Source organism: Amphiura filiformis, chromosome 15, assembly GCF_039555335.1.
Source record: "Amphiura filiformis chromosome 15, Afil_fr2py, whole genome shotgun sequence".
NCBI lineage: Eukaryota > Metazoa > Echinodermata > Ophiuroidea > Amphilepidida > Amphiuridae > Amphiura > Amphiura filiformis.
Window position 1 is genome coordinate 11,186,254 of NC_092642.1, and position 13,528 is coordinate 11,199,781.

Genomic DNA, 13,528 nt, shown 5'->3' on the forward strand with positions numbered 1-13,528 from the left:
TAGTCTCCGGTCGAGGCAGGTAGTTGAATTCGACAGGCGATCATGCAAGGAGACTTATAGACTTGAAACAGCCACTGTCATTGATTGGTTAGGCTTAGTTTAGGGTTAGGATGAGGGTTAGAGTTAGGGTTAGGATTAGGGTTATGAATAGGCTTATGGTTAGCTTACACAAAATAATTACTTGAAGGTTGTACACCGCCCGCCCCCCCCCCCAAAGTAACTTGTTGAATCAAAAGCTAGAGGGCTGCAGACAGGTTCAAAGACCTATGAGAGCGCTATCAGAAAACCGTCTATTTATTATTAACCGAAATCCTATCGTGTTCGACCAGTAATGATATACAGAGAAGATCATGCTAGGCCCACATAGCGGGCCCTTTCTCTCCTCTTTTGTTTCATTTTGATCGTTTTAATTACTAATCATGTGTTCATAGGATGCTAATGTAACAAATTATCCGCTTGTCAAAGCTCTATTTTCTTTTTCCTTTTTTTTTTTTTTTTTTTTTTTTTAAAGTTAAGAACCACATATTACGCTTTCAAAAAAATAAATTTAACAAAAATTCATTGCTTGTTGTTGACACAGTTTTGGAGATAATCGCAATTTTATGAAAGAAATCCCTATTCAATGCTGTATTATATGCAAACTTCAATTTCATGTTTCTCCTAAACCGAATGTATTTCACCCTTGAAAATCTGCGATCACGTGGGTGTTGTCATGGAGATTGATATAATTGAAAGTGGCATTGACCCTTTTCAACACTGGAATGTGCTCCATACAAGCCCTGCAATTTTCGAGTTCAGAACAAATATTTGAACAAAATTTTGCACAAAATGTTCATTTTATACGCATGAAGGTGAAAATAGGAATTTTAGAAATTTTTAAAAAGTTCAAATTTTTTCAATATTTTTTAAAATGATTTCTTTAGCATTCTGAAAATTGAGATTATCTTGATTGATAATCGATTACTGATAATCGATTATTGATAATCGATAATCGATTATTGATTTTCGATAATCAATTATTGATTGACACCTCCATACAAATAGCCAGTAGGCCTACGTAAGGAAAAGGCATGATTTGAAAATCACCCCAATCATTTTTAATGCTATTTGAATAGCGGGCCCAATCATGATTGATATTGATTATTGATTATTGATAATCGATTATTGATTATCGATTATTGATTATCGATTATCTATTGTTGATTGACACCTCCATACAAATAGACAGTACGTAAGGAAAAAGCCTGATTTGAAAATCACCCCCCCCTCCACATCATTTTTAATGCTATTTGAATAGCGGGCCCAATCATGATTGATATTGATAATTGATTATTGATAATCGATTATTGATTATTGATTATCGATTGTTGATTGACACCTCCATACAAATAGACAGTACGTAAGGAAAAAGCCTGATTTGAAAATCACCCCCCCCCTCCACATCATTTTTAATGCTATTTGAATAGTAGACCTAATCTTGATTGATATTGATTATATTGACTGAATATTGATTATCGATTATCAATCGATCCATCATCGATAACAGATAAACACTGGTTGCCAAAATGCAAACAAGATCATGCTGACCGGCATAGCCATCTTCTTCCATTCCTGTCGCCGCCGCATTACTGGTCGAATACGATAGGATTTCGGTCTTAGGCGCCTTAACACGGCTACCCAATAGGCCCGGGGTTTGAACTTAGTCTCCGGTCGAGGCAGGTAGTTGAATTCGACAGGCGATCATGCAAGGAGACTTATAGACTTGAAACAGCCACTGTCATTGATTGGTTAGGCTTAGTTTAGGGTTAGGATGAGGGTTAGAGTTAGGGTTAGGATTAGGGTTATGAATAGGCTTATGGTTAGCTTACACAAAATAATTACTTGAAGGTTGTACACCGCCCCCCCCCCCCCCAAAGTAACTTGTTGAATCAAAAGCTAGAGGGCTGCAGACAGGTTCAAAGACCTATGAGAGCGCTATCAGAAAACCGTCTATTTATTATTAACCGAAATCCTATCGTGTTCGACCAGTAATGATATACAGAGAAGATCATGCTAGGCCCACATAGCGGGCCCTTTCTCTCCTCTTTTGTTTCATTTTGATCGTTTTAATTACTAATCATGTGTTCATAGGATGCTAATGTAACAAATTATCCGCTTGTCAAAGCTCTATTTTCTTTCCTTCTTTTTTTTTTTTTTTTTTTTTTTTTTTTTAAAGTTAAGAACCACATATTACGCTTTCAAAAAATAAATTTAACAAAAATTCATTGCTTGTTGTTGACACAGTTTTGGAGATAATCGCAATTTTATGAAAGAAATCCCTATTCAATGCTGTATTATATGCAAACTTCAATTTCATGTTTCTCCTAAACCGAATGTATTTCACCCTTGAAAATCTGCGATCACGTGGGTGTTGTCATGGAGATTGATATAATTGAAAGTGGCATTGACCCTTTTTCAACACTGGAATGTGCTCCATACAAGCCCTGCAATTTTCGAGTTCAGAACAAATATTTGAACAAAATTTTGCACAAAATGTTCATTTTATACGCATGAAGGTGAAAATAGGAATTTTAGAAATTTTTAAAAAAGTTCAAATTTTTTTCAATATTTTTTTAAAAATTATTTCTTTAGCATTCTGAAAATTGAGATTATCTTGATTGATAATCGATTACTGATAATCGATTATTGATAATCGATAATCGATTATTGATTTTCGATAATCAATTATTGATTGACACCTCCATACAAATAGCCAGTAGGCCTACGTAAGGAAAAGGCATGATTTGAAAATCACCCCAATCATTTTTAATGCTATTTGAATAGCGGGCCCAATCATGATTGATATTGATTATTGATTATTGATAATCGATTATTGATTATCGATTATTGATTATCGATTATCTATTGTTGATTGACACCTCCATACAAATAGACAGTACGTAAGGAAAAAGCCTGATTTGAAAATCACCCCCCCTCCACATCATTTTTAATGCTATTTGAATAGCGGGCCCAATCATGATTGATATTGATAATTGATTATTGATAATCGATTATTGATTATTGATTATCGATTGTTGATTGACACCTCCATACAAATAGACAGTACGTAAGGAAAAAGCCTGATTTGAAAATCACCCCCCCCTCCACATCATTTTTAATGCTATTTGAATAGTAGACCTAATCTTGATTGATATTGATTATATTGACTGAATATTGATTATCGATTATCAATCGATCCATCATCGATAACAGATAAACACTGGTTGCCAAAATGCAAACAAGATCATGCTGACCGGCATAGCCATCTTCTTCCATTCCTGTCGCCGCCGCATTACTGGTCGAATACGATAGGATTTCGGTCTTAGGCGCCTTAACACGGCTACCCAATAGGCCCGGGGTTTGAACTTAGTCTCCGGTCGAGGCAGGTAGTTGAATTCGACAGGCGATCATGCAAGGAGACTTATAGACTTGAAACAGCCACTGTCATTGATTGGTTAGGCTTAGTTTAGGGTTAGGATGAGGGTTAGAGTTAGGGTTAGGATTAGGGTTATGAATAGGCTTATGGTTAGCTTACACAAAATAATTACTTGAAGGTTGTACACCGCCCGCCCCCCAAAGTAACTTGTTGAATCAAAAGCTAGAGGGCTGCAGACAGGTTCAAAGACCTATGAGAGCGCTATCAGAAAACCGTCTATTTATTATTAACCGAAATCCTATCGTGTTCGACCAGTAATGATATACAGAGAAGATCATGCTAGGCCCACATAGCGGGCCCTTTCTCTCCTCTTTTGTTTCATTTTGATCGTTTTAATTACTAATCATGTGTTCATAGGATGCTAATGTAACAAATTATCCGCTTGTCAAAGCTCTATTTTCTTTCCTTCTTTTTTTTTTTTTTTTTTTTTTAAAGTTAAGAACCACATATTACGCTTTCAAAAAATAAATTTAACAAAAATTCATTGCTTGTTGTTGACACAGTTTTGGAGATAATCGCAATTTTATGAAAGAAATCCCTATTCAATGCTGTATTATATGCAAACTTCAATTTCATGTTTCTCCTAAACCGAATGTATTTCACCCTTGAAAATCTGCGATCACGTGGGTGTTGTCATGGAGATTGATATAATTGAAAGTGGCATTGACCCTTTTTCAACACTGGAATGTGCTCCATACAAGCCCTGCAATTTTCGAGTTCAGAACAAATATTTGAACAAAATTTTGCACAAAATGTTCATTTTATACGCATGAAGGTGAAAATAGGAATTTTAGAAATTTTAAAAAGTTCAAATTTTTTCAATATTTTTTAAAAATTATTTCTTTAGCATTCTGAAAATTGAGATTATCTTGATTGATAATCGATTACTGATAATCGATTATTGATAATCGATAATCGATTATTGATTTTCGATAATCAATTATTGATTGACACCTCCATACAAATAGCCAGTAGGCCTACGTAAGGAAAAGGCATGATTTGAAAATCACCCCAATCATTTTTAATGCTATTTGAATAGCGGGCCCAATCATGATTGATATTGATTATTGATTATTGATAATCGATTATTGATTATCGATTATTGATTATCGATTATCTATTGTTGATTGACACCTCCATACAAATAGACAGTACGTAAGGAAAAAGCCTGATTTGAAAATCCCCCCCCTCCACATCATTTTTAATGCTATTTGAATAGCGGGCCCAATCATGATTGATATTGATAATTGATTATTGATAATCGATTATTGATTATTGATTATCGATTGTTGATTGACACCTCCATACAAATAGACAGTACGTAAGGAAAAAGCCTGATTTGAAAATCACCCCCCCCTCCACATCATTTTTAATGCTATTTGAATAGTAGACCTAATCTTGATTGATATTGATTATATTGACTGAATATTGATTATCGATTATCAATCGATCCATCATCGATAACAGATAAACACTGGTTGCCAAAATGCAAACAAGATCATGCTGACCGGCATAGCCATCTTCTTCCATTCCTGTCGCCGCCGCATTACTGGTCGAATACGATAGGATTTCGGTCTTAGGCGCCTTAACACGGCTACCCAATAGGCCCGGGGTTTGAACTTAGTCTCCGGTCGAGGCAGGTAGTTGAATTCGACAGGCGATCATGCAAGGAGACTTATAGACTTGAAACAGCCACTGTCATTGATTGGTTAGGCTTAGTTTAGGGTTAGGATGAGGGTTAGAGTTAGGGTTAGGATTAGGGTTATGAATAGGCTTATGGTTAGCTTACACAAAATAATTACTTGAAGGTTGTACACCGCCCGCCCCCCCAAAGTAACTTGTTGAATCAAAAGCTAGAGGGCTGCAGACAGGTTCAAAGACCTATGAGAGCGCTATCAGAAAACCGTCTATTTATTATTAACCGAAATCCTATCGTGTTCGACCAGTAATGCCATGCATTAGCATATCTTATGGAGCTTGTCTGGAGGATGATTTGAACTAATGACCATTCGTGCAAGCACTCTATTTGACATAACTTTAGAAATATTTGAATAGGGCAACATGAGTAAATAATAAGAAAACAAACATCACGCCCTCGATGCAACTCGCATGTAATCGAAGGCCATAAAAGATAACCTGATAACAATAGCTTGACAATAGCTATCTATAATCCGTTTCGAGTCCCTTCATACGGTCCCTGGTCCAATGCATATACGACGGTTCCCGGGTATAGTCAATGCAGTCAAGCAAACATGTATTACATTTTGAAAAGGCTATAGTGTATCACAGGCATGTATTGAATGGCCAGTCATACAGGAATTAATCAACTTGCAGTGACTGGTTCCTTTGTTACCACATGTCAGTCATCTATTGGTTTTTTGACCATCGTATCACAGTGATGGCCAATCACAGGCGAAGTAACCAAATAGTAGTGACTGTTGCCTTTGTTACCACATGTCAGTCATCTTGTGATTATTGGACCATGTAAACCTGCAAAAAACGAGCCAAAGTGCAGGCCCTATGAAGACCACACCCACCCTATCCCACACCACAAGACCACACCCACCCCTCCCTCCCACACCACTCACACACCACAATACCACACCCCTAAATACTTCCTCATCAACAAGCCACATTCAACTCTACCGCACTCCATATATAACTCACCACTAAGAAACTCTAAAAATATGCAGTATGCAGGTATGCAAAACGAACCTGCCGTTTTTGACGTACAACTGTGAAATTAATGAAGTTGTGGGCCTATATGCAATATTTAATTCAAAATAAACCTTTAAATGGCTGAAATGAACCGTTGCGTTGTCACAGGTATTTTAACTTAAACTCTATGTAAAAGTAAGTGTCCGATTCAAATAGTCTTTGAGTTGCAAATTATATGGTGTGAAAAAGTTTGACATTTGTTGCAGTAGGTTTTGGTCCATACTTGGGTGTGGTCTCCCCTTGCTGCTTGCCATGCAATGAAAATCGGGTCTATCTGTCACGTTTGCACAATAGAATCCCTTAGTGGAACTGAAATAAAACTGCTCTTCCTTAAAGAAAGCTGAGAGACCAAGAAACCGTTCCACTTCTTTCAAAGCAAAATGAGGATTTTTTTTAAACGCTTCACTGTCAATTACAAGACTTCGTTTTCTATCGAAATTGTGGAATAGAGTTTGAATGGCTTTGATGTAGATTCCATGTTGGATGAACGCATGCGATGTATTTAGGTTGCCATGGTTATCGGTTATAGTTTCCTCAAATGTGCTACCCAACAGCTCATATCCGTGGAACAAGGTAATATTTCTTGCTCTTTGTTCGTCGTATTTATAGGTAGTTTCTTCACGGCGGTGTTGACAGGCTTTAACATGTACATAATCAGATATAGCTCGCTTTACTGGATCGCAAAGTATCAAAATTAACTTCAAATCAGGAATTTCAGAGTCCATTTGATTTTGCAAACGTTCTTTAAAAATAAAGCCAGGAAATTTCACTATAGTCATTTGGTCTGGTGTAGTCATTGGCAGTTTACTCATCCAGTTTCCAATAGTCCCGCCAATATGAGGAAGTTTATCAACAGAAACAGTCTCTAGTTGAGGATGAAGATCGAGAAAACGTAGGAGAGTCCCGGTTGCACATTTCTTTACACCGATGATAAGCGCTTTTGGAGGTCGACGAGTGCAGCCCAATTTTCGAAGTTGTTGTTTTGGCTTCAGTTTCTTTACACCATTCTCGCTATAACGGTAGCAGCTAGTTTTAGGTTTAAATGGTATCATGACTTGGGGTCCCGCTTGGGGTATTACCAAACTGCTACTACCATGACTACGGAGATTCCCATCGTTGATTTCACGGGCGTTGATTTTTGTTCCAAAGTTTGTTGTGTTTTCTTTACTATAAAAGTGTGTGCTGTACCGTCTGGTCTTGGTATTATCTCCAACTCTAGTCGTATTCATCATGTTCATAATGTTAGTTGAGATATTCATCGTTAGGAACGCTGACACTAGGAAGAGAATTCCCGAGAGAAGTACAACTGCAGGCTTGGTACAACCATTTCCAGCTGACTTTAGAGACGTCATTTTTGATCTGCTTACACCATTATACCATGGAGGTATATAAATAAATGGAGAATGATCCAGCCAAGCCTCTTTTGTACTACGTTGGTTATGACCAATTATTGTTGAATAGGCAATTTCAGGTTTATATTGATTATGCTAAGCTGATTACATTGTGAAGTCTGTTTCACTGGCCATTGATTTCAATGGGGTAAAATGAAGTTTATACGCTGGCGAAGTTACGTAATTAATCGGATTAATTTCCATAGCAATAGGTGAAAACAATTTTGAACATATCGCGCTTCACTACAAGTAGGTTACTCTCATCACCTGTGTATGTCTGTAATCGTAGACCAAATACAATACTGGCCTTTTCAAAGATACTAATTTTACAGGTGCAAGTGATCAGCATGATATGGTTCAATGCAGAGGTACCGCGTGAACTTATCAGTGCAGCGCGGTATATTCAAAAATTGTTTTCACCTATTGCTATGGTAGTTAATCCGATTATTACGTAACTTCGCCAGCGTATACTTATTGGAAAGTGCTCATGTTTCATAAAATTTTGATATCAAAATCTCATTTTCGCCAAAAATTGAGTGCTTAAATTGCATCAAGAAATCAGTCTTTTTGAAAAAAGAAACACCTTATCTGTTGTCATCTTGTGACTCCTACATTTTGGTCATGAAAAATTGAATTATGACTTTTTTTCCAAAAAGTTATGACCCCCCCGTATATTTGGAACCCTCCTCCAAAGAAAATGATAGCCTCCTAATAATATTAATAATCATTTAGGCCTAAATACTGATAATTATTTATTATACAATGAGAAGTTTAATGATGATGATTTAGGCGGCCTATACGATTTCATGACAATACAGAATTAAAAGTTTAAAAACAATAACATGACATATCCGTCATGGCACTCAATCAATTTGACCCGAAGCTTCAACCAAAATCACGATTATCATACACTAAACTATGAGAAACTGTTTAAACAAAGTATGTAGGGCCTATACATTCCGTATATCAATTTCTCTCTAGAAAAGATTGTCTGATCATCACTTTTGCTTGAATTCCGAAGTCCTTCCGGTAAATTTTGCTCGCTCGTAACTCAAATGGCCCAAATTGGCCCAACATAATTTTTTCACAATCGGAAGGCAAAAACGTTTTGCTTTCATTTGCACTATATTTGAACTCCCTCAGACCCCCTTAAAAGCTTAATATATGAACATGAAAACTAAGTATATTCGTCAAGTTACGGCACAACTAGTGTAGAAAACAGTTTCATAACTTGTGAACAGAACATCCGAATTTCTTCGGGTTTTCGCACGATACATTGAAACTATAAGCTATCAAAACTGGTGACTTTGAACTAGCTGATTGACTAGCTGACGTCATTATACAGTCTCTTTTACAAGGCTTCCGGTACGGGTCAATGTAGGGTCAATTCCCGAGAGAAGTACAACTGCAGGCTTGGTACAACCATTTCCAGCTGACTTTAGAGACGTCATTTTTGATCTGCTTACACCATTATACCATGGAGGTATATGAAATAATTTATTTATATACCTCCATGATTATACATGTAGGGCGCATTTCTGCACGTAAAAGCAAAAGCAAGGGCAGGGGGTGACACTAAATTCACGGCTTTTGTTTAGCCATGCAAACCTATGGCAAATTTTGTTGGCTTGCTCTCAACAAAGTGAGGCAAGGTATCGATCGGTTATGAATAATTCACATCAACTCTTACTCAGCTCATGGGATTGAGGTCACCACATAAAGGTGTCGTAAGTTTAGCGAATCGAACCTGTTGAAGATAGTAAAAAGCGCCCCCAAGCAAGGTTAGACCGGGCGGAAGTGGGTCAACTACTATGATCCCATCAGGCCACAGTCATTTGTTTCTGCAAGAAAGTCTTTTAATTTGATAAGGGAATGTCTTGTTGATATAGTAATGTCGAAATTGAGACTAACTATCGATAATACAAAGGAAATATACGACAAGCATAAGATATGAAATACAGTGAGTATTTGAAGTCAAAAATCATTTGACACTTCACGTGATTCCAAAATGGCACCCTGCGGCAAGAGTTTTTGCCATGTGCTTCCTCCTGTGGAAAAGTATCCCGAAAAATATCAATCTGCACTACTGTCTGTTCAATTAGCTTAGATTCTTGTATTTTTAAGATATTTGAAAAATTAAAAAATTGTGGTCAAAGTCATCAAAGAAAAGTGTTAGCACAGCCTTAGACCCAACATGATTTATACTTTTCAAATTTTAAAGTTCAATTTGAAACCCCATTTCTTTTCAATTTTGTTTTTTCCCGCGATATTTTTATAACAAGCCGTAGAACGTAGGGTACCATAAACTTTTTGAATCAATCCATTTAGTGCAATGGGGACGATTGTCATAATAATTAGATGCGCTGAGATAATATTTATTCGACCATCCGCATCAAGAAGTATTGTCCAGCAAAATAGCCATAGGCCTGTAATTCGTGTTGAAACCCCATTGTTGAAACATTGCGTTATTATAAAAATGTGAAGATGAACTAAGGTTTTCAGAATAGGCCCAGCTTATATAAATACATTCCTTGCGTATTTATTTATTTATTTATTTATTTATTTATTTATTTATTTATTTATTTATTTATTTATTTATTTATTTATTTATTTATTTATTTATTTATTTATTTATTTATTTATTTATGGGTCTGAGAAGGTGTGGGCCTAGGCCTATAATAAAACTACACATTTATTTTCAATTTATTTCGTTTTGTTTGTTGAATACAAACTATGAGAAGGACATTTGGAAACAAAATAACTTTTGTACAAGCCTGAAAATATTATTTAAAACAATGACTTAGGTTACAGAAAACAATTTTTGTACTCACTGTATCTGAAAATGTCAAGCGAATGCTGATATCCTTGGGAAAGAATGATGGTATTAAGGGGTGGGGTATGAACGTTTGGACAGTATTTATTGTGGGACAATAGGGCACATCAGAAATATCGAATTACATTCTGAATACGAAGAATGGCCTTCTGATATCAAATAATTTTCATTTTTGAAATTCGCAATGTAATACACATTTTATGGCAAATGATTAAAATTGATATTTTGATATTTAACAGTACTCGAAGTAAAATTTATAAATCTGATGATTTATACTTAAGGTGTATGTAGGTGGGATGAAAAGCCGACGATCAATTGAAAATTTTGACCTTTCGTATTAAAGATATGGATTTTTCCCCAAAACACCAAAATAAATTAGACCTTTTTTGGGAAAAAATCCATATCTTTAATATGAAAGGTCAAAATTTTCAATTGATCGTCGGCATTTCCTCCCAGCTACATACACTTTAAGAATATGTCATTAGATTTATAAAATTTACTTCGAGGACTGTTATATATCAAAATGTGAAAAATATCAAATTTTAATAATTTGTCATAAAATTTGTATTATATCGTGAATTTCAAAAATGAAAATTATTTGATATCAGAAAGACATTCTTCGTATTCAGAATGCAATTCGATATGTCTGATGTGCTCTCATGTCCCACAAAAAATACTGTCGAAACGCTCAAAACGCTCATTCCAGATCCCTTAAACGGAACTCAATTTACATTTTATCGATGAAACCAGTTGAAATAAGAACGAAATCCATAATTTTAATGTCATTGTTTAGGACAAAAAATATTGCTCGGAATAAGGTTATGCATAGGCCTAAAACGTAATCGCGCATACCTCACGGAGCTTCACCTAATTTCGTGCAAAAACCGGTGGACCATCATCACCTATAGACCCTATCCAATAACCGGAACGGTATAACAATTACAGATTTTTTGTTGTTGCTAAATTTGATAGGGTCTATGCCCTAAGTTGAGAATGGACCGTCCCACTCGATTTGTGAAAAGGTCGCAAACCCTTTTGGTGGACCCAAGTAACTGCCTAAAATGAGGCAAAATTGAAAAGAAATGGGGTTTTAAATTGACCGTTGGAATTTGGAAAGTATAAATCACGTTGGGTCTAAGGCTGTGCTAACACTTTTCTTTGATGACTTTGGCCACAAGTTTTTATTTTTTCAAATATCTTAAAAATTCAAGAATCTAAGCTAATTGAACAGACAGTAATACACTTATTGGTGTAGCCTGCCAGTATGAATTATTGTTGAAAAGTAGAATGGCACAGTAATTTTGACATTTAATTGTATACCGCCACTAATAATCCAAAAATCCGATCTTTATTCATCACGTCTATTGGCTCATTTTCTTACATTGAACTATTATAGGCACTTCAACATCGATGATAACCAGCGTACACCACAAGACCCCGAAAAAAAATCATAGGCTCACGTCAAGCCGTCTGTACACCTGTCTTCAATCATATAATAGATTGAATACAATACCGTTCTTTCAAAGAGACTAATCTTACAGGTGCAAGTGATTAGCAATTCTTTGACATCTATGGTTCGATGCATCGGTAGGTCCTACTGCATGAACGTGAGTGCGGGCGATCTAGTCAAAATTGTATTCATCTATTGTTATGGTACTTAATCCGATTTAAGTACGTCACTTCGCCAGCGTGTATGGTTGGCTATTCGGGTCATTACGTGTATTAATACGTGTATTCGAAATTTCGAATACGCGTAAAAGAATAAGCCAATCAGCGTTGAGTTTCGAGAACGTGGGAGGAAATTTTTAAAGCCCGTGTATTTAAATCGAGGCACGTAAACAACCTCGTTCACTGCAGATAAAAATTCGGAAATAATTTTAATCCTCACCGTGCTACATCACGCCGTTTTTTGTAAGAAACGGGAATGAACAGAACATGCTAAAAGATCAGAGAATAAAGTCGTTTTTGGTTTTTTCATATCTTTTTAGGGGAGAAGGGTTAAAGGTAGGCCTATCGGCTTCCTTTATACAAAATGCTTTTTCAAAAAATCTCTTGGGGGAATTAAAATGCATTTATTCCGTGTTGAAATATTTTCTAATGTAGCAAATAATAGATAGGATACACTCCACTATACCAACTTATTCCGTCCTGGAATAAAAACATTTTAAACAGCGGATAGTGTATGTAACAAATGAATTAGCAATATCTGTATATATCTGTCTCCACACTGAATCCTAAAGTATTAGGCTAGGCTACATATAAATTATAATAGGAATTATTCTTTGAAAGTAGAGAATATTAGAACAGTGACCGTATCCTGCCCCTAAAGCGGCCGATACCGAACAACACATACACAGCCATGCCCTTGACCTGCGGTTCTCTAAATTCTGAGGGATTTGCATGCTGGTCAGGTACAAGATAAATATGCAGAGTGACCTTCAACTTCTCCGTGTTTGGTCAGACCTACTGTATAGGCGTATGCTGCATGGGGTATATCCTGCATAAGTTAGTGTTCATGTATGTTCAAACATGAAATTAGTATAGGCCTACCTCAGGTTCAAACACATGTTTCACACTTAAGTGTACGCTGCATGACTGTATGTTTCTGTTTTCAGGGATGATTATCCTAATGTCTAATAAATGATGGGGACAGTAATTTGGTAGTATGCACCCTTACAACACACATCGCGCGGTGTTTCTTTATGCAAAATAAATGTTATGCAAAACATCATACTTTGTAAGTATGTAGAAATGAATGCTATATCGGGTCCGTTTCAAAAAGCTTCAAAATAATCTTCATTCATATTCATTCTGCCGCTTCTTATAGTTTATTCTTATGATAATTATAAGCTTTTTGATTATTAAGTGAAGTTTGTTATTAGTGCACGAGGACAAGTGCCAATTGCGTTGATATCACATGCGGGCAGTCTCACGAGGTCGAAATTGTAACCCACGTTCTCGAATCTAAACGCTGATTGGTTGATTCCATTACGCGTATCCGAAATTTCGAATACACGTATTAGTACACGTTATGACCTGCTTAGCCAACCATAAGCGTGCCTATAAACGTATTCTGTTACACCACATTTCGCCATAATTAATTCTAGAAAT

At 36.1% G+C, this 13,528-nt stretch overlaps 1 protein-coding gene across 1 annotated transcript; it reads right to left on the reverse strand.

Annotated features, from left to right (window-relative positions):
* Positions 1–6,073: 6,073 nt before the first annotated feature.
* On the reverse strand, positions 6,074–7,668 carry LOC140172123 (heparan sulfate glucosamine 3-O-sulfotransferase 1-like). The gene has a single exon (XM_072195466.1). The coding sequence runs from the start codon at positions 7,543–7,545 to the stop codon at positions 6,319–6,321; it is 1,227 nt and encodes a 408-aa protein (XP_072051567.1). The 5' UTR covers positions 7,546–7,668; the 3' UTR covers positions 6,074–6,318.
* Positions 7,669–13,528: the final 5,860 nt, after the last annotated feature.